This window comes from Lithobates pipiens, unplaced genomic scaffold (assembly GCF_037356315.1).
Source record: "Lithobates pipiens isolate NorthernLeopardFrog02 unplaced genomic scaffold, aLitPip1_a1.2 Scaffold_19, whole genome shotgun sequence".
Classification (NCBI taxonomy): domain Eukaryota; kingdom Metazoa; phylum Chordata; class Amphibia; order Anura; family Ranidae; genus Lithobates; species Lithobates pipiens.
Genome location: NW_027507764.1, coordinates 406512604 through 406534766, shown reverse-complemented (window position 1 = coordinate 406534766; position 22163 = coordinate 406512604). Strand labels below are relative to the sequence as shown.

Sequence of the window (22163 nt, the reverse complement as noted above, 5' to 3'; positions counted from 1 at the left end):
TCCTGTATTTGTGGTGGTGGTTCCTTTCACTTCAGCTACACATCCTGGTTCACTGTTGGGATATTTGTTACGAAGTTTGTCACAAAGGAATTTTTTATTTGTTCACAAGGAGCACATGAACTTTTTGTTGATAATTACTTGTCCGGTCTTTATTTGGACATTTATCATGTTTTTGTTCACTATATATACATAGGAACCTGTGTTTTATTGCATTTACATGATATTTGGGCTAACTGCTCTGATTTATGCGTCACGTTGGAATTTAAGCGCTACACTATTTACTTTTTAAGTTACATCATGTGACAGGTCTACAGTTTTCCCCTCATAGGGTGTCACAATGAGCATCTCTTCACACATTGCTCAGCAAAGCCTCAATCCAAGGTAACAAATGTTGTCCAGGACCTTGCTGGGGAAAGGTGTCTGAGGGTGGTTGGAATGTGCCTACACTTCAAACTGCTAACGACCATGGGCAAACTCAAACCACTAGGGACGTGCCAATGCACCTTAAAAGTAGATAGAAGAAACAGTTTTGTTAAAACTGTCCATTCACATGCACATGCACAATGTGCATATTACAAAAGGATATAGATTTTGTAAAAAAAACAAAAAAAAAAAAAACAAACAATTTAAAATGCTATTCTGTTAAAAATAAGCCTACTGACTAAGCTCAAATACATTTTGTATGAACAAGATTTCATGAGGTAAATCGGTGTGTGTGTTTAGCACAATACAGGGTGATTTGATATGGTATGCTTTAAAACCAACTGCAGTTAAAATAAGACATAAAAGGCTCAAACCACAAATTCAAACCATATTATTATTATTAGTTGTGTCCAGTGAGACTTAACCAGGCTAAAAAAAAAAAGTTGTTTTCTTGTGATAAAGCCTTATAAAATCAGTACAATGTCTTGAATATGTGAAAACTTTCAAATCAAGAACTTAAAGTGGAAGCATAAACCTGTTTAAACACGTTGCCTCCCACCTCCTCATACCTATGCTTCTACCGTTTGTAAAATCATTGTAAATACCTTTTTAATCACTCTACAATCACTGCAGTCAATGCCCTCTCCCACCCTCAGCAAGACCCCAAGGGTTACCAATTTCAAATCTCAAACCATGCAATCCTCCAGTTGCTCAGTCCAAAATCCAACAAATATTCACATCAACATGCATATATAATAAAAATCCATAGTATAAAAGCATGTGTTACACTTAGAGCGGAGTTCCGCCGATTATTTTTTTTTTTTTTTATTCAGCAGCTACAAATACTGCAGCTGCTGACTTTTAAAATATGGACACTTGCCTGTCCAGAGCACCCGCGATATCAGCACCCAAAGCCAATCTGTCCCTTGGCTCTCAGGTGGAGGCACCGTCTTCTTTGTTAAGGGAATCAGGAAGTGAAGCTATGCGGCTTCACAGCCTGATTCCCTACTGTGCATGCGCGAGTCGCACTGCGTGATCCCACTGGTCCCTGCTGTCTTCTGGGACCTGTGCGTCTCCCAATGGAATATACAGGTATCTGCTCCCCCCTGAAAAGTGCCAAATGTGACATGGGGGGGTTGGGTTGGGCAATGGGGGTCATTCCGAAAAGCTGAAGTTCCATTTGTGGGTGGAACTCCGCTTTAAACTATAAAACATCTCAATATCCCAGTGCTGATTACAGGGATATTAAGAGATATAATCTGCACAGGGTGACATGTAATATTAGCAGCACTCTAATTAGGGTACCATGGTGTTAATGCATTTTCTTTTAAATAAGCTTCAAAGCAGTCACATGATCAAGAAACTGCAGCTTCCCTGCGTCAGCGAGCACTTGACAACGGGGCTGAACAGACATATCACCTTCTGGCTTTCATTGCCGCCCCTCCAATCTCCATTGGTGCCCACACCCATCCACTAAATTAGCCCCTCACTGGCACAGGAGAGCTGCAGCTTCTTGATCATGTGACTGGACCAAAGTTAATTAAAAAAAGGGAAGGGGAAAAAAAAAGTAGTAGTAGTATTCATAAGTGGTATGCAGCATAGGCCCCTTTCACGCCAGCGGACTAATTGGGTCTGTCTGTCAGGAGATGACACTTGGATTGAAACAGATAGGTGGTCTGTTTCCATCCAACCGCTCGAAGAAAGCAGCGGGCTATGCAGAGCAGACACAGACCTGTCATCCGCCTGTTCAGTGGGGATTGAGAGAGCTTACTCTTGCCCTGCTGCCCCCCCTCCCCAATTCCTGCTGATCAGGTGGATCTGTTCTACGGAGTTCACACTGTCTGAAAGGGGCCATAGGTATGAGTTGGTGGGAAGCAACATTTTTAAAGCAGACTTTACTTCTACATTTAAAACAAGAAATCTCCCTAATAAACCCAAAGCAATAGAAAAGTACATACTTTCAAAAAGTCGTACAAGTGCTTTAGGACACCTATCCTGACTTCATCCAGATCTTTTAGAAATCCATTGAAGATGGGCAGTAAGTCGGCAGCTGTGAGTGAATCGCCAAGTATCAATGCCAGTTCATGAATTGAAAATGCCAAGGTTCTTCGCACTTTCCACTGACAACAAAAACAGAAGAGTAAAACACCTCAGTACAGAACACTGAAAACCTTCTCCTATTTGTAAAGATTATTTTAGAGAGAGAAGACAACTAATAGATTTATGTTCACAGTGCTGGTGGTAAGACTTCACTAGCTATAAAAAACATGAGTTTGAAGAGGGGGGGAGAAGTCCAAAGTTACTTTACCTGCATGTCTGCAGCTAGTGTCTCATAGGTGTCCCTGAGGCAGTGCCAGTTCTGTCTGCCCAGTGTGAGTGCCACTCCAGGAATGCTATAGGCGCAATGCTTGGCAATCTCTGTGTCAACAGTCTGAGCACGGGATGGGTCAGTCATGGATAAATACTGATCCAATAAGGCCTGAGGTACAACATCCTGGGAACAAACACAAGCCTCAGTCTTGTTAAAGTCTTAAAGTTGCTGTTATGGAGAAGTCTGTAAGAATTTTTATGAAAATACCTGAATTTTAGATTTTTTTTCCTCCTCTGGGCTATAACTGCTACTACTGCTCAAGTCAGAATCACTGTGTATATAGCGCAAAGTTGACTGCATACACTGAAAAGAAATAGGGACAAATTACTTTTTTTTTTTTTTTTAACCACTTCAATACAGGGCACTTTCACCCCCTTCCTTCCCAGCCCAATTTTCAGCTTTCAGCGCTCTAGCGCTTTCAGTGACAATTGCGCGGTCATGCTACACTGTACCCAAATGAAATTGTTATCATTTTGTTCGCACAAATAGAGCTTTATTTTGGTGTTATTTATTCACGACTCCGTTTTTTTTTTTTTGCGATATAAGCGCAAAAAAGCGGAAATTTGGGAAAAAAACAATATTTTCTTTTTTCTATTTGAAAAGAAATCCAATAAAATCAAATTTTGTCATAAATTTAAGCCAAAATGTATTCTGCTACATGTTTTTGGTAAAAAAAATTCCGTTAAGTGTATAATAATTGGTTTGTGTGATCACGGACATATGTACGCAAATGATCATGTACATATGTGTGCAGGTGATCACGTACATATGTGTGCAGATAATCATTGGGACATGTGATTTTAGTGGGACATATGTGGGGGACATGTTTTTATTATTAGGGACATGTGTTTTTATTATTTGGGGACATGTATGTTTTGGGGACATGTGTGTTTTGGGGACATATGTGGGGACTGTGTTTTCACTGTGTGGTGTGTTGTGTGTTTACACTACACTGATGATCAGTGAGTAAAAAGCTGTGAAAAGCAGCCCATACTCACTGATCATCAGCCGGCTGCAGCGTTCTGCTCTCCTCTTCTCAGCGGTGACTTCCGTGTGAGGAGAGGAGAGCCGATTGCCTAGCAACCGGCTGTTTGTTTACATCACATGACGGCCGTGATTGGACACGGCCGTCATGTGATCAGGAGGGCCAATCACAGAGCCCTCCTGCCGATCTGAGATGTGCCGTGTCCGGGTGACACGAGCACATCGGGATCGCGCCGCTGCGCGGGCGCGCGATCCCGCTGCTCCTGAATGACGTTCCTGAACGTCCTATCAGGAGCAGGCGGCTCCCACCCGCCGTATATATACATTGGCCGGGTGGGAAGTGGTTAAAGATTAAAAAGGAAGAAGTACACTTGTGGAAGGCGCCTTCTGTGCTGAAAGCAATAAGTAATTTACCTCAATACTGTGATGCACATACGCATTAGAAGCTAAAGCTCGGTATAGTAAGTCCACATCATTACTAGGCTGGACAACTTTAAAATCTAGATCTCTCCTCCAGCTTGCCCCTTTCAGCCATTTGCTTTTGCATTGCCATTAATCAGAGCAGTCTCCTTGTGCTATGCAGCCACCCACAAACCCACCCATCAAGGCACCTAAAAGCAAAACTAAAAAAGTGACTGTAAAGGCTCATTTTTTTTACTATAAAAATAACAAATATGTTATACTTGCTTGCTCTGTTGCAGTGGATTTGCACAGAGCAGCCTGGATCCTCCTCTTCTCAGGTCCCTCTTTTGTGATCCTGGCCCCTCTCTCCTGTTCAGTGCCCCACAGTCACAGCCCTGACCTGGCCCCACCCCATCTCTTCCCTGATTGGTTAGACTGTCAGCAGTGGGAGCCAATGGCGCCGCTGCTGTGTCTCAGTTTAGATTCTCATTTAAACGTTACATGTAAAAAGGAGGAGAATCCATAGTGTAGTATGTCTTTAAGAAAGGTTTATTGAAAACAGAAAACTCCTCACATCTTATCGGAGCAAGATTCACTATAAGAAATCCTCACACTGCCAGCTGCTGCGGTGTATTCAAAAGAGGTCACTTCTCTATAGCCACGCCTACTGGTTTCGTCGTGCTGACGTCATCTAGAGCCCTTGATGATGTCAGCACGACGAAACCGGTAGGCGTGGCTATAGAGAAGTGACCTCTTTTGAATACACCGCAGCAGCTGGCAGTGTGAGGATTTCTTATAGTGAATCTTGCTCCGATAAGATGTGAGTAGTTTTCTGTTTTCAATGAACCTTTCTTAAAGACATACTACACTATGGATTCTCCTCCTTTTTACATGTAACGTTTAAATGAAAATCTAAACTGTGGATGGATGAATAACCAAATTCCCAGGGAGATGCCAGAAAGCGACACAGGGGCTATACACTGTGAAGGCGGTTTTCCCCCAGTAGGAGTAAAGATCTGGTGAGTGCAATATAATTTTCACCAAAGCGCACCAGGGATTTTCTTTGGATATTTGCATGAGGCACCATTTGGATTATGAACTGTTTAATATATTACAAAGGACTTGTTGGCATTTTATGTTTATAGGATATTGCATTTATTTATTTCAGTGTTTTTCACTAGGTTTATATCAACTTTTTTTTTTTCACAACCTTTATTTGTATGGATGTATAGCTGTTTAACCAATTGCACAGATTAGGAATAAATTTTATTAACAGAGTTCCACATATTGACACACATTTTATTTAAGGGTATAGCGCCAATTCTACCTGACTTTTTTTTCACACACTACAGCACCCTAACCTGACCGACCCTACCACCAGCAATCTTACTGCACACTAAAGTAACGTGCACAGGGACCAGTGTTGACTTCAATTTTCCATAAAAAGAAAATGACTGACATAAATGCATCTTTGGATCCACTGATTGTTTTAAGATCCCTTTCACACTGGGGTGGTGCGGGCATTAGCAGTTATAGTGCTGCTTTTCGGCTGCTAGTGGAGAGATTTTAACCCCTGCTAGCAGCCCAATAAAGGGTGACTAGACCCCGTGTTGCAGCGCTACCAAAGTGCTTTGGCAGCGCTGCCCATTCATTTCAGTTGACAGGGGTGGTGGAGGAGCGGTGTATACACTGCTCCTCCGCCACCCCAAAGATGCTGCTAGCATGACATTTTTTTTTCCAGTCCTGCAAGCGCACTGGCCCAGTGTGAAAGCCCAAGTCCAGGTGGCTTGAGAGGTGCTTTGCATGCGCTATTTTTAATGCTAAAACGGCTGAAAGGCGCCCTAGTGTGAAAGGGGTGTAAAAGAAAACCTGTATTGCAAGGGGAAAAACAAAAAAAAAAAAAAAAAAAAAAAAAACAAAAAAAAAAAACTTGCCAACACGGTTACGCTCCTTTGGAATCCAATTTGGGGTCCCTACAGTCTACTCGTCTAGGCTCTAGACCTGGGATCTCAGAACTATGGCCCTCCAGCTGTTGCGGAACTACACATCCTACGAGGCATTGTAAAAATCTGACACAGACAAGACTAGGCATGATGAGAATTGTAGTTTCTGTACAACTGGAGGGCTATAGTTTGGAGACCCCTGCTCTAGACCAAGGTTTCCAAAACTGCAGTGCCCATAGTCTACAAAACAGTAGGTTTTACATTATCATCCAGAGACCCACAGGGGGATACTTCTTGGGGAGCTTAATAAAAGGAGAAAAGTGCCAAATCTATTCACAGAAACCCAGTTATACTGAATTCTGACTGGTTGATATTGGTTATCCAACTTTCTTCTTTGCTTCCAATGTTGTTTGTAGAATAAGGCCATTGGTACATTCTCTTTATCCTTATACACAGTTCACCCAGTCGAAGTAAGAAATCTATGCTTTATCAGGGAAACCAAATACTGGCTGCTCTAAATACAGGTAGCCTTGACCAGGGATCTGCGTTTCTGCAGAGTGAAGTCTAATGAGCAGGCCCCTCCGATTCCTCCTGTATTGAATTGTATTATAACTGTACTGTCTCCCCTCATGTTGTAAAGCGCTGTGAAAACTGTTGGCACTATTTAAATCCTGTATAGTATCAAACAAATTTTATTACCAGCGAAATAACGAATGCAGGCATGTTCAAGTTTGTTTTTGCAGTTTTTTCAGCAATCATTAAAATCTTTACCATTGGGCTGAATGCTATAATTACACTCCCATGACCAAATGATCAATTCTGACTTTTTTTAGTTGTTGAACATGCACTGCATAACATGAACTAAGATAATAGCAAAGCTGCAGTGATACCTCCACAGAATCACTAATTAAAGGAATGGAGTCATCCTGGGAGATCTTGCAGTTTATCCTCCCGGTTTCAATCAGATTATTACGACAGATGGTCTCCCGATTCAAGTTTGAGGATTTTGTATCTTCCTGAGTTTCTAGGCTTGATGCTTTGAGTGCAGCAGTGAGAACATCAACTTGTGCTAAAACAAGATACAACCATCAGCATCAGATCAGCGAAGTCAGGTGTATTTATCAAAGCGTGTAAAGATAACATTTAAGATTTGGATAGAGTAGGGAAGGGTATAAGACTATCAGGCTTTTTTCTTATTAACATGGTCCCTGTGCTGCTGGGGAGATTTTACTTTTTGACCCAGAGTCATAATAGGAAATGATAGGAGATCTTTCCAAATGAGGAGGGGCAATTCCTATCTTATATAACAGTCACCAGAACATTTGTCTCAATTGTATGATTAACTATTGCTCTGGTGACAATACTAACATTTTGGATTTCCCTTTGCTTTCTGTCTGAGGACAAATTGGTGAATCTGCTCAGCTGCAACAAAGAGGGCAATGAAAGCTTGACAAAATCTAACCCTTGCCCCACTCTATTCAAAAGCTTTAAAAAAAAAAAAATAATAATTACATACACACAAACACACATGCATATACATTTTACATACACCTTTTTTTTTATGTTTTGGATAGAGTGGCGATGGATTAGAAGTGTCAGTTTTTATTGCTGTCTGGGTCCATGTTAGAGATTTAATTCACCCTATTTGTCCTGTTTACCAATAGAAGTAAAAAAAAAATTAAGAAAATCTTAAAATATTTTGGGCTGTCCCCCAAAAAAGATACAGAGGGGAAACCTACTAATGGGGACACTAGTTCTGGTAACCTGGGGGTACCCAAGGAATTCCCTTAATTCGCAGGGATTTCATCTCACTTCCTGTTTTGGCTATGGGACAGTAAGTGAAGGCAAACCACCCCAATGGGACACAGATGGGAAGAAAAAAAAAACTGCCAGGGGGTGTAACCCTCCCTTACTCTATGAAAAAAAAAAAAGAAAAAAAAAAAAGAAAAAAAAAAAGCTTTGCCTATAAATTCTACTTCCAAGAGTTATTAAACCAAAAAGCAAACATTATGTTGCAGCTTAACAATCGTTCAATGTGATTGCTAATTTTTTTCTTCTATTCTTCTTTGGTGATCTTGTCAGTAAAATAGGATTTTTGACTTACCGTAAAAATCCATTTCTCTGAGTTCATTGACAGATACAGCGCTTCCTTATTCAGAACCATAAGGCTATATTGCCCCCTACAGGAGTAGGACACTAGTTGATTTTAAGGTAATTCAAAAATTCTATTTTCTCATTCATTCATTGACAGACAGTGCTTCCTTATTCAGAACCATAGGGACATCCCAAAGCCGTGCCAAACATGAGGGGTGGGACAACGAAAAATCCCAAGGCTAACACAAGAGTCAACCAGATAACAGGAGCTCAACACAGAAAAACTGGAGCCCAACCTGAACAATACCCCTTCAAGAGGGACTAGACCCTCTAAACAGCAGCCTGCAACAATCTGCAGCCAAAGAAGCATCCTCAGATGCCAGCATATCCAGGTTGTAGAATTTCGAGAAAGTTTACACCGATGACCAAGTGGCGGCCTTGCAAACCAGCGCAGCTGATGCCCGATGATGGAAGGCCCCAGAAGCAAAAAGCAACCAAGTAGAATGCACTGTAACAGGGAAAGGAGGAACCCAACCCCTGATAGAATAGACCAGAGCCTAAGTCTGTCTGAGCCATCTAGAAAGGTCACAGAAGAAGCAGAGAGCCCCCTTTTTGGCCCCTCAGTGATCACAAACAGTGAGTCTGATCTCCGAAAAAACCCTGCGACTCCCAAATACACACGAATCGCCCGAACACATCCAGGGAATGTAAGGTAAATCCCTTAGGACATTTTGACCTGAGAAGGCAGGGAAGGCAATACAACGTGCTTAATTAAAAGGAATCTGAGGAGGGACAAGGGCGAAGAACCACTTCATCTTTGTGGATCGCCAGGTAAGAAGTATGCTCGGCAGGCAGATGGTACGAACATTTAACGCCCTAGGACATGAGATGGTACTCCCTCCTGAAACTTTGAAAGCACATATTACTGTCATACCCAAGAAGGACAAGGACCCATCAACGCGTGGCAGTTACTGTCCATCCCAGCTCTTTATTAAATGTGTTTCTGGGCACGGATGCCAAAAAGAAGCGTTCAACCGAGTCAACTGGGCTTTTATGTTTTCGATCCTACGGCATGTGGGGCTGGGGGAAAATGGTTGGATGGATTTCGAGTGTATACTCAAAACCTATGGCACAAATTAAGGCAAATTGATTTTTGTCAGAGCCTTTTCCTATTTCAAACGGAACCCGTCAAGAGTGTCCACTATCACCTCTCCTCTTTGCCCTTTCATTAGAGTCATTCCTCTGTAGGGTCAGGCAGAACACGGACATTATGGGGATACTAACTGGGGATTCACATTACAAGGTATCTGCCTATGCGGATGACCTTTTATTTTCACTTACCAAACCAGTTATATCCCTACCGAACCTTTTAAGAGAATTAGACCAATATGGTTCCCCCTCCAATTTAAAGATTAATATGTCTAAGTCAGAGGCAATGGGTGCATCTATGTCCTTGTCTCAAATGAATGCCTTAAAAGCCAACTTCAATTTTAGATGGACAGTTACGGCCCTTAAACATCTGGGCATGTTTATTCCACCTAGAATGAATCAAACTTATGTGTTGAATTTCCTACCTATACTCAGTAGAGTACAGACACTACTTTCCAAATGGCATCAGGGCATTTTTTCTTGCTTTGGTAGATGTAATATACTTAAAATGTCAATCTTGCCCAAATTCTTATATCTCCAGATTTTTTTTAAACAGACTAATGCATTAATAACCAATTTTATTTGGGCCTATAAAAGACCTAGACTACAACATCGACTTATGACTATGCCTAAGCATTATGGGGGGTAGCGGTACCCGATATACAGAAATACTATCAGGTGGCTCATATGGGAAGATTAATAGACTGGTGCAGACATGCTGGTCTTAAACTAAAGATCGAGCAATCACAATGCATGGTCCCGTTGCGTCGTGCCATCTGGTGTTTTACAGATCCTAAACTTGCTATTAAAAAGCACCCAACTGCAGGAGTTACCTTGCATATTTGTTGTCTACTACCTCGCTTTCACTCGCCTATTCACCCCTTTAACCTATTGTGGGGAACCCTTGTTTCCTTCCGGAAATACAAGAGGGCCCCTTTAGAACATCTAGACTCGCAATGCTACCAGGCCACGCACTTTGCACAATCCATGACCTGGCCCTCAATGTCGGTGCTGACTTAGTCAAAGGATCGATGTTGCCTTGATTTTTGGAGTGGCGTAAAGCTTTGACACTTCTTTGACACTCTCCTGCCCCCAGACAGATTTCAACGACCAATGACTTCCTTAGAACAATGTGAGGAGACAGGACCCCTTTCTCACATACTCTCACAAATGTATGTGTTATTGATCGCCCTCCTTTATGGGTATACCCCCCCCCCCCCTTTATACAGAAGTGGGAAAGGATATTGGACAGGACTTTTACTCCGACAACATAGGCGGATTATACGCTTGGCTTTAAAATCATCCATCTGTACTCGAGCTCAGGAAACTAATTTTAAACTTGACAAGATGGTACCGTACATCTTTGCCTTTACTTCATAAATATTCCCCTTCGATCCCTGACAAATTCTGGAGATGTCAGGAATATAGGGGGACCTTACTTGATATTTTCAGGTCCTGTCCGAAGTTGGAGCACTTCTGGAAGGAGGTATATTGTATATCCCTGAAATTTACTGGATTGCATCCTTCCTGAAGATCCTGCTCTATTTCTACTACATGTCTCGAACATACCTGAAAAAACATAATAAATCAATTTTGTGCCTTTTTTTTTTTTTAATGCTGCCAGATCATGCATTGCTCTGTATTGGAGTGACTTAAGGCCCCCATCTATCTTTCTCTGGCAAGAGTGGAAGGAGGTAAATTACAAAGTTACATAGTAGGCGAGGTTGAAAAAAAAAAAACACAGGTCCATCAAGTCCAACCTGTGTGTGATTATATGTCAGTATTACATTGTATATCCCTGTATGTTGCAGTTGTTCAAGTGCTTATCTAATAGTTTCTTGAAACTATCAATGCCCCTCGCTGAGACCACCGCCTGTGGAAGGGAATTCCACATCCTTGCTGCTCTTACAGTAAAGAACCCTCTACGTAGTTTAAAGTTAAACCTCTTTTCTTCTAATTTTAATGAGTGGACACAAGACTTGTTAAACTTCCTTTTGCAAAAAAGTTTTATCCCTATTGTGTGTTCACCAGTATGGTATTTGTATATTGAAATCATATCCCCTCAAGCGTCTCTTCTCCAGAGAGAATAAGTTCAGTGCTCGCAACCTTTCCTCATAACTAAAATCCTCCAGACCCTTTATCAGCTTTGTTGCCCTTCTTTGTACTCACTCCATTTCCAGTACATCCTTCCTGAGGACTGGTGCCCAGAACTGGACAGCATATTCCAGGTATGGCTGGACCAGAGTCTTGTAGAGCGGGAGAATTATCATTTTATCTCTGGAGTTGATCCCTTTTTTTAATGCATGCCAATATTCTGTTTGTTTTGTTAGCAGCAGCTTGACATTGCATGCCATTGCTGAGACTATCATCTACTAGGACCCCAGGTCCTTTTCCATCCTAGATTCCCCCAGAGAATAGATTGCATTCCGATTTTTGCCACTCAAAGGCATTATTTTACATTTTTCTACATTGAACCTTATTTGCCATGTAGTTGCCCACCCCATTCATTTGCTCAGATCTTTTTGCAAGGTTTCCACATCCTGTGGAGAAGTTATTGCCCTGCTTTGCTTAGTATCATCTGCAAATACAGAGATTGAACCGTTTACCCCATCCTCCACGTCGTTTATGAAGAAATTAAATAGGATTGGTCCCAGCATAGAACCTTGGGGGACACCATTACCCAAACCTGACCATTCCGAGTACTTCCCATTTATCACCACCCTCTGAACTCACCCTTGTAGCCAGTTTTCAATCCATGTACTCACCCTATGGTCCATGCCATAAGATGGAAGATCTGATGATCTTGGCCCAAAACCGACATGAGACTAATACACATGAGCGTAATTTCAGTCGGAAAAATCTTGGATGGTTTTTCTGACGGAATTCCACTAAAGCTTGGCTTGCATACACATGGTCACACAAAAGTTCTCGGAACTTTCGACCGTCAAGAACACAGTAAAGTACAACACTACGATGAGCTGAGAAAATGAAGTTCAATGCTTCAGAGCATGTGTCGAATTGTTTCCGAGCATGCGTAGGAATTTTGTGCATCGAAATTGGTACAGACGATCAGAATTTCCAATCTGAACTTTTTCAGACCGAAAAGTTGAGAACCTGTTCTCAATCTTTTGCCGGCGGGAACTCCACCAGCAAAAGTCCGATGGTGCATACACATGGTCAGAATTTCCGAGCTCACAAGGAACTACTCTAAAACTTGGGACCAGTGGAATATATTCAAATTCTTGGAGGAAGCAAAGGCCCTCTTCGTATACTGAGATTATAAAACAGTGTTAGAATGCCTTCAAGATCCTCCTGCCCCCTGGCGACGGCTACATCTGCTTTTCTTCCCCTCCACCTCGCCCCCCCTACAACTTTTTCCTTTCTCCCTTTTTTCCTGCACGGTATCCTTTTTCTTCCTTATACTTTTTAGGATCAACCTTTTACTTTAAAGAGGAAGTAAAGCCAAAAAAATAAATACACCCTGCAAGGCTAAGGCATAATGAGCTAGTATGCATGGAAGCCCCCCGAAGTGACCCTCGTTCTCCTCCGACGCCATCTACCCCGGAGTGACTTCTGGGTATCGCGGCTCCGGTGCTGTGACTGGGCGGAGCCGCAATGACATCACTCCTGTGCATGCATGGGAGCCACCACTAACGGCATGCTCAGTGCACCTATGTGCCGTAGACAGCGGTGACTGTCTTTTGCAAATAATTCCTAAACCGTGTAGGTTTAGGAGATATTTCTTGCACCTACAGGTAAGTCTTAATCTAGGCTTACCTGTAGGTAAAAGTGGTCTGTAAGGGTTTACAACCACTTTAACAGTGTTAAAGAAAACCATGTTATCCCTTTATTCATGGTGGTGTAGTGTCATATTTTGCTCCCCATCGTAGAATGCTCTGGAAGTGATGTTGCGGCCATAAATTTCACACTGTGCATGCGCAATGCATTCCAAATTCTTGCACCATGCGTTCCAGAGGATTTCCGACAACGTAGTTCAGTGAAACGGTCAGATAATGTCACGGGAGTGAGGGGAGGTAATCCTGACATTAACTTTAGACAGAGCGGAGAGCGGCAGAGAGAGAGCAGGTAAACATGGCTCAGGGAGTGGATTACCTCCCCTCACTTCTGTGACATTATCTGATGGTTTCACTGGTCTGCATTGTCGCAAATCATTTGGAACGCATGGCGCAAGTGTTTGGAATGCATAGCGCATGCGCAGTGCTAAATTTCTGGTTGCAACGTCACTTACGGAGCATTCTATGATGGGGAGCAAAATATGACACTACAGGGGCAATGATCAATTGAACCTAGAGTGTTCATTCCTTACTTAAAAGTTTAAGTTTGGTAGATTTCATGATTAATAGGCATCCCGATGTGGCCGCATATACATTTATATTAACTATAACTAATGTTATACATCTGGTTCAGACAGGTTTGCTTTATGTTCACTCTATTCATGTATTTGTCTAAACGGATCTGCTGTTGTGTGTATATTGGATAATTTAAATAAAGAATGTGGAAAAAAAAATAAGTATAAGTATGACGACATAGTAACGTCTACAGTTCTGACACTCTACGAGCAGAGGTGATAGTAACCAAAAAGCCACCTTCTGGGACAGAGAAAGCAGAAAAACCGCCCAGATATTTTTAAAGGGAGGCTCCTGTAGAACCAACGCATTAAGAGTAGATCCCACGGCAGTAGAAGTGACCGCACAGGTGGAGGCAGATGTCGAACCCCTCGATTAAGAGTACACACCAGGGAGTGCAAGACCAGGGCACTCCGAAGAAAACCACCAAGGCCGACACCTGGCACTTGATGGTGCTCAAGACCAAATTCTGCTCCAGCCCCCTGTGAAGGAAGGCCGAAATCCAAGCCACAGATAAAGAACGAGGGTAAATGGCAAGCACCTCACAACAGGATATGTATGCTATCCATGTCCCTGGTAAGTCTTCCCAGAGGAAGGATTCCTAGCCTTCAGCAGCATTTTAACTTCAGCACCTGGCTCATAAAAGCCAGGCCTTCAAAAGCAGGATGGAAGATCGGCCCTTTGGACAGTAGAATATCCCAGAGAGGCAATCGCCAAAGCATATCAGCAACCAACCGCACCAGGTCAGCGTACCAAGACCATCCGGGCCCACTAGAATGACCAGAATCCCTTCGGCCTCAATCCTGTTCAAAATCCACAGCAGAATCTTGAGAGAAGGAAAGGCGTAGATCCAACTATATCGGGGCCACCAGTATGTCTGCAGTGTTCACCAGAGGAGTCTGACCTTGCCAGAAACCTCAGTACCGTTCCCTTAAGCCATGACGCCAACAGGTCCACTATCGGTGACATATCCGATGAAACATGTCCTGGTGAAGGGACCACCCCGTGGACCAACACTAGCCGACTGAGGAAACCGCCAGGCATTTTCCCACTCCAAGAATGCATATGGCGGAGAGGGCCGGAACAAGGCGTTCTGCCCACTGGAGGATGCTGGCTACTGTCATCACGGCTTCCAACACACTCTTCATTCCACCCTGGTGATTGACCGACCACCGCCATGGCATCGTCCGACTGGATCCGTACCCGAAGCCCCCCAAAGTCGACCTCCATGATCCATACATAGTCTGATTGCTCGAAGTCCCAGAATATCGACTGACAGTCCGGATTCCTCCAGTGTTCACCAACACCGAGCAGAACCCAGGACGCTTCCCCATCCGGACAGACTGGCATTGGTGGTGACCACTGTCCAATACAAGGGGAGAAAGAATGTGCCCTATCCCGGAGAGCGAAGCCACCAGACTAGGGACCACCAGTTTTCTGGCTCGGTCGAATCCGATAGCCCAGAGACCGCAGCACTTTCAAGTGAGATCCTGGCATAAAGGAACTTGTATGGAACTGAGAAAATGGAACCGCCTTAAAAGGCAGATACCATCAGGCCCAACACCAACCTACGGGACCGAAGTAAGGCCCACCTGCAAGATAACAGTAGTTGAAACACAGCATGCAACTTCTGGAGTTTGTCCAGAGGAAGAAACACTCTGGCTAGAGATGAAACCAAATCAGGCCCAGATAATACTTTCTGGAAGGACCCGGAGCAGACTTCAGGTAGTATAGAAGCCAACCGAAAACGGAGGTATGTATAGCGGGAGCTACATTGCCCCTCAGGGTAGCTGAGGACTATGCTCGCAGAAGATCGTCCAATCAGCCCAGGATCGCAATCCCCCACTTACGTGACCATGCTGGGGTCAACACCTTTGTGAGTACGTGAGGGGTGGAGGCGAGACCAAAAGTCAACGCTGCAAGCTTAAAATGCTCTTTTCACACAGTAAAATGAAGGAAGTGTTGGGTACATATTGGAGTGCATAAATAAGCATCCTTGATGTTGACAGCCCAAAAGTCCCCATGATGAAGGGACACCACCTTCGTGTGGATGGACTCCATTCTGTACCCACTGGAACTGGGACAAGCACACCCTGAAGCAACAGGGCTTACACAGCCCCAAGGAGAACTGCCAACAGTCAGGTGACAGGCACTAATTGGAAGGAAGAAACGATGTCATCCAAGGTGGCCCCAAACAGACAATTGCCTTGAAATGGTAACCCAGTCAGAGTTTATTTTTTTATTTTTTTAGAAGCCCAATCCACAGACCAACACTTAAGCCACAATACATGTCAGAGAGCTTAGCAACCAAGGGAACTGCATCAAAGAGGCATTGCATAAAAATTGCAGCCCCCACACCAATTGGTCCGCCAACTCACCGAAAGCAGAGGGAATCTGCTCCCCATCCAGGTACATCAGCCAGATCTTTAAAAGCCAGGGACTCCTCCCAGAATCATGGTTGCATTGTGCACCTAGAGACAGGGGGATCCACTACTGGTGGAACAGTCCACTCCTTAAGGAAGGACCTCATAAAGGGGTACCTCACAGCGAAGGGTCTTTGGAACCACAAAGGGACGCTTTGGACACTCCCAATCTTTACGAACAAATATCCCGAAATAGGAGGGAAAAGGAAATGCTTTTGCCATGCAAGACAGTTCATGGGTGCCAAGGGAAGCGGCACCTCTGCCACAGCTGCATCCACCATATTTAAATGTTTCCCGCACAGATGTAATAAGGAAGACAACCAGCACCTTATTCTGCGCGACTGAAATTGCAATAACTCACAGGTAGGCCACATCCACGACAGCAGAGCCAAACATAGGATCAGTCAAGACTGATAAGGCAGGGGAGGGTGGGGGGGGGGGCGCCACCTTCTAGCCTATATGCTCAAGTGCCAAAAGAACACAAAACACAGGAAGTCCACCGACTGAGACCTCCGCCGGCTTAGGACCCGCTTCACCGAGGTCCCACATGGGGGACGTCAATCGAGGCCCCGCACATGGGGCACTCACCCAGTCTCCTCACAAGGAGCACCAGCTGAGACCCGCACTGGGGCACCTACTGCTACCATGCATAGGGGCACCATTGGGGTACTGGCTGAGACTGTGCACAGGGGGCACCTGGGGATACCTCACACAGGGGCCACTGGCTAAGACCCCACGCAAATGCCTGGTCATCCTAACAACCATCAGGTGCCAAGGTGTACCCATCCCCCAGTGACAACCCTGGGGGGGGGTGAATGGAGTGTCCGAAGCCCCTAAGCCAGGGGCCTGGGCCATAACCGGGGGGGGGGGGGATGTGGAGGAGAACCCCAGAGAGTACCCGCGCCCCACACAACTCCAGAGAAGGCGAGTAGGGGGCCTCTTTCTGCTCCAGCGAGTACCGCTCCCAGACAGATCTTCCTTGCCACCTAAGTGGGGGGCTGTCGGCCAAGAGGAAAGCTGCGGCACAGGCCGAGATCCAGTTGTATGAGACTTCGCAAGATGTTTAACTCAGGGCCAACCCCCGTCCAGTGGGGCTATGTCGCGACCAACCTAACGCGCATCTGCGGTCTGCACGCGCTCGCTGGCCAGACTGGGGAGACCACTGGATCCAGCCCGTCCCCCAGTTCGGCAGTTGACTGAATATCTCACAGGGGAAAAAAAAAAAAAAAGTAGCTTAAAAAGCAAAACTGAAGGCCTATAGTAGAGAGGAGGGTGTATATCACCTAGGACTGAATTAAAAGGGAAAACACTGCGCTATCGCTAAAGTGAAGATTAGCGGCTAACAAACAAAGTTCAGGGAAAGTTCAGGGAAAGTTCATGTTACAGCCTCCCACATTGGAAGTCCATGCAATCCGGAGACAGCGTGGCGATTTACGTGAACTATCAACTCACAATACCCGATTGACATCACTTGGGATTACAAGCGCAGTTGACCCACTGTCATATGACAGATGAGTCCATTTTCTCTGGTAAGAGTATTTATTTTTTCTGAAATTACTCCAGACAAGTCGTTGTTCCCGGTCCAGCTGAATTGTGGGTTACCTGATCCTCTTGTTGGGAAGACCAACATTGCTACTTGTCCATTATCTAACACATGTGGACTGTTTTTGCTGGGACTTACATTTTAGTCACTGATATTCACCAATAGTTGCGTGCCCTTATACATATGTTGTAAATTTAGAGAACTAATATTTGTATTTTGGTTCACGCATTTTCTTATATTTTGTCACTTGTATGTGGTATAGTACTAGTTTCATTACTAATACTCCTTAATATTCCATTTCCTTATTCACTCACCAGCGCTACACTATTTGTTTCCCCACTATCACCTAGGGCTGCCAAGGGGCGTAGCCAAGTCTTTTTTCTGCCTAGTGTCCTACTCCTGTAGGGGGCGATATAACCCTATGGTTCTGAATAAGGAAGTGCTGTGCCAGTCAATGAATGAATGAGAAATCTGTTTTTCAAAGAACAAGCTATCTTGCAGATGTATTAGTTTCAGGGTTGACACAAACCATTTACCGCCGACAGGCAACTTTACAATGATCAGCTTTTGTAAAACCTTTAACCCAAAAGGGAAAAAAAAAAAAAAAAAAAACGGACTACTTATAAAATATCCAAAGATGCCCTCTGTGCTCTTTTATCCAGTGGGGGCACTCTAATATAGGAGGTTTGTTACTGGCTAGATCACCAGTTGAAGGGGGAAAAAAAAAAAAAAAAAAAAGCATAAAAGAAACCTGATGCAGCCACCACTTTGAATGACTGGTAATCTGCAATATATATTCAATTTTTGGCTTTAATATTGCTTTTACTCATATTGTCAAGTAAAAGTATTACAATAATGATTCTGCCAGATCAACTTGATCCATTTGAAATATTAGAGAATAGTTCATTTTTTTCCCCATTTAGGAAATCTCTAAACCAACATGCCTGCATATCATCCTTGCTTTCTGGTTTTCTGCACTGAACTTATTATAGACTCCTGAATTCTAAGTTAGTTTGTCCATGCATGCGTGAAGACATTGAATGAAAAAAAATTACAGAATTGATTAGTTTATGCTGGTGAGTATGAATACTAAAAACCATTGACTGCTTTGATAAGATATACCTATTGCTGCTCTGTCTTTACCAGGACAAGCACGATTAACTTGCTGCCTACAAAACAACTCTCACATGGCTTAAACCACCTTTAAGAGATGTCCTGTGGACATTGTAAGTCTTCTGAGCTGTCATGTGAAGGGACAGACCGCCCTTGCCTGAAATATTCCTAATAAGTCCTAGCCACTAAACCCTATAGAAAAAAAGGCAAAGCATGAAAGCAAAGCTGATCTCTGGTCAGTCATTGCGACATGGATAGTTTTAATAGCTGACCAGAGTTCGTCTTCAAAAGGAGAACCCATCATAAATACCGTATTTATCGGGGTATAACACGCACCGGCGTATAACACGCACCCCAAGTTTAGGAGGGCAAAAAAAAACTTACATTTAAATGCCCATCAATGCAGCCTTATCAGTGTGCATCTGCAGCCTTGTCCATAATTGCAGAATGATCAGTGTCATTTGCAGCTTGCCAGTGTCATTTCCAGCTCGCCCAGCGCCGTTTGCAGCCTTGCCAATTTTTAAATATCCCGCCGCCGAGACAGACCGAGCGCCGCCGAAAAAGACCGAGACGTCTGCTCGGCTCCGCTCGTAGTCCCGCCTCCCTGTTTCTGGAGCGAGTGCTGCCGAAAAAGACCGAGCCGACTCTACTGTGTACTCGGCTCGGCTTGCAGTCCCGCCCATACTGGGCGGGACTGAGAGCCGAGCCAAGCCGAATACACAGTAGAGTCGGCTCGGTCTTTTTTGGCAGCGCTCGCTCCAGAAACAGCAGGGAGGCGGGACTACGAGTGGAGCCGAGCAGACGGCTCAGTCTTTTTCGGCGGTGCTCAGTATTTTAGCCTCACAGACAGTGGGGATCGGCGTATAACACGCACCCACGACTTTCCCCCGATTTTAAGGGGGAAAAAGTGCGTGTTATACGCCGATAAATACGGTAAATAAGAAAGCCAGCACTGCTGACTTGGTTTATGAAAATGCTTGTGCTCATTTTTTCTTCACTACGTATTAAACTCAGAACAAAAATATGAAGCTCAAGCGTCACTCCCAATACCTTGTAGGCTCATGCTTGGTGACTTCTTAACCACTTCCCGACCAGCGCACGACGATGTACGTCGACAGAATGGCACGGGCAGGCATATTGGCGTACATGTACGTCCAATATTCGTTGGAGCGCGCCGCCGGCGGCGCGCTCCCGCGCTGGTCGGGACCCCCGTGAGTCCGGTCGCGGGACCCGCGGACTCGATCGCCGCGGGCATCCCCGCGATCGTCTCACAGAGCGGCCGAATGGAGGAAATGCTGTATAAACAAAATTTTTCCATTCTGCCTAGCAACTAGTGACGCTGATCTCTGCTCCATGTGATTGGAGCAGAGATCAGTGTACACTAAATGAAAGCCCAACCCCCCCACAGTTAGTAACACACCCCTAGGAACACTTAACCACTACACTGCCACCCACTGGTTAACCCTTTCACTGCCAGTGTCATTTACACAGGAATCACTGCATTTATATAGCAGTGATTACTGTATAAATGACAATGGTCCCAAAAATGTGTCAAAAATGTCCGATGGGTCCCCCACAATGTCGCAGTCACAATAAAAAAAAAATCGCAGATCGCCGCCATTACTAGTAAAAAAAAAAAAAAAAAAAAAAAAAATTATTAATAAAAATGCTATAAAACTATCCCTATTTTGTAAACGCTATAACTTTTGCGCAAACCAATCAATAATCGCTTATTGCGATTTTTTTACCAAAAATATGTAGAAGAATACGTATCGGCCTAAACTGAGGGAAAAAAATGTTTTTTTATATATTTTTGGGGGATATTTATTATTACAAAAAGTAAAAAATAATGCGTCTTTTTCAAAATTATCGCTCTATTTTTGTTTATAGCGCAAAAAATAAAAACCGCAGGGGTGATCAAATACCACCAAAAGAAAGATCTATTTGTGGGAAAAAAAGGACGTTAATTTTGTTTGGGAGCCACGTCGCACGACCGCGCAATTGTCAGTTAAAGCGACGCAGTGCCGAATCGCAAAAAGTGGTCTGGTCTTTGACCAGCAAATTGGTCCGGTCTGAAAGTGGTTAAGCAGTGAGAGAAAAATAAAAAATAGCCACGGAGCACGCACCTTCAAAAAAGTATTGGAAGCTTGCATACTTTTATTCTGAGAGGCTCCCTTTGAAAAAGGAACTAATAAAATATAAATCTTTGCAAATCTCCATCCTGCTGTCAGAATACAACGTGCCTACGGGTAGAGGTTATTGGAGTTTCAGCTGGCTAAACGGGGGGACCCATCTATAGCCAGCTTTTGTTTTAGACAGTTGTTACCATGAACAGGTGTCCCTCACCTCTGTTCTGATGAACGCTGTAAAAGGTTTCCTTTTGTCTTGGTGGCAGATACAGGAAGTGAATCCACCCAGCTGCGATACAGGCAGCACTAAACAAACTTGACACGGGTAATATTGGCCTAGTCTACCAAGAAAAAAAAAGTTTTTGCTACACATACACTTAAGTGAAAAAAACTCATTACTGGTATGGTGTTTGTATATGTTTCATTCAGGTATTCTACTCCCATGGATGCAATATTGTAATGCAGTTACACAATACAACTAGGTCACCTCCCTGTATTAGCCTGTAAACTGGACAATAAAGGATCAGCAGCACTAGTCTTTGCTCTCCCAGTCAAATATTTTACTGTACAGTAGTAGCTAGCGTCTCTACATCTAGGTTACCTTTTACATCTGGATCATCTATATGAGGCTCCAGGTTTTCAATCATCTCTTCAAGCTCTTTTCTAGTAGCCATGGCTATGTTAGGAGATACAGGGGATGAAACCTGTTGGACAACTGGCCTTTCGGGACCGCTTGCCTCTGCTTCTGTCTGATGCAATTCCAGAATATCAATTTCCGGGATGGGAGTCCTCCAATAATGAAAGGAATTAAACAGCTCTTGCCCAGTAGTAGCACCCTCCTTACAGTCTACTTCCAGGTCCTTGGATACCACCATGTCAGGCAAACTCCGCCCAAGGTTGACCGAGTCATCTGAAGTCTTCAAAGTGCAATGTGAAATAAAGTTACTAGAGTAATTTCTGTCCCTAAACCGTTCATCTGCTGTATCATCCTCCAAGTTTGTGTCTAACTTCACAGTAAAAGAAACAATGCTGCACTCCACTGAAGACTCTTCTGATAGAGCATCCGCATCCCCTTTTGCCGTATTATCTGTGTTTTCTGGCAATGGCTCAGCTGATGAGCTACTAAAAGAAAATCATTCCATTATTATTAAAAATGTAGAAGAAATTTTGCAATCATCTGCTTCAAATGTCTAAAATATAAAACTGGTGCTGAAACAAGCGA

General features: G+C 43.8%; 1 protein-coding gene across 4 annotated transcripts in view; it reads right to left on the bottom strand.

Moving 5' to 3' along the window:
* PPP4R1 (protein phosphatase 4 regulatory subunit 1) overlaps nt 1–22163 on the bottom strand; it is a 159366-nt gene that overhangs the window by 42512 nt on the left and 94691 nt on the right. For 3 of the 4 annotated variants that reach the window (XM_077492449.1, XM_077492451.1, XM_077492452.1), the window contains 5 exons: nt 21543–22063; nt 7014–7192; nt 3002–3097; nt 2732–2917; nt 2382–2543 (listed from right to left, as the gene is read on the bottom strand). In XM_077492449.1, coding sequence (XP_077348575.1) covers nt 2382–2543; nt 2732–2917; nt 3002–3097; nt 7014–7192; nt 21543–22063 — 1144 coding nt within the window. The remainder of the gene's footprint in view (nt 1–2381; nt 2544–2731; nt 2918–3001; nt 3098–7013; nt 7193–21542; nt 22064–22163) is intronic. The other variant, XM_077492450.1, reaches the window with a different exon arrangement.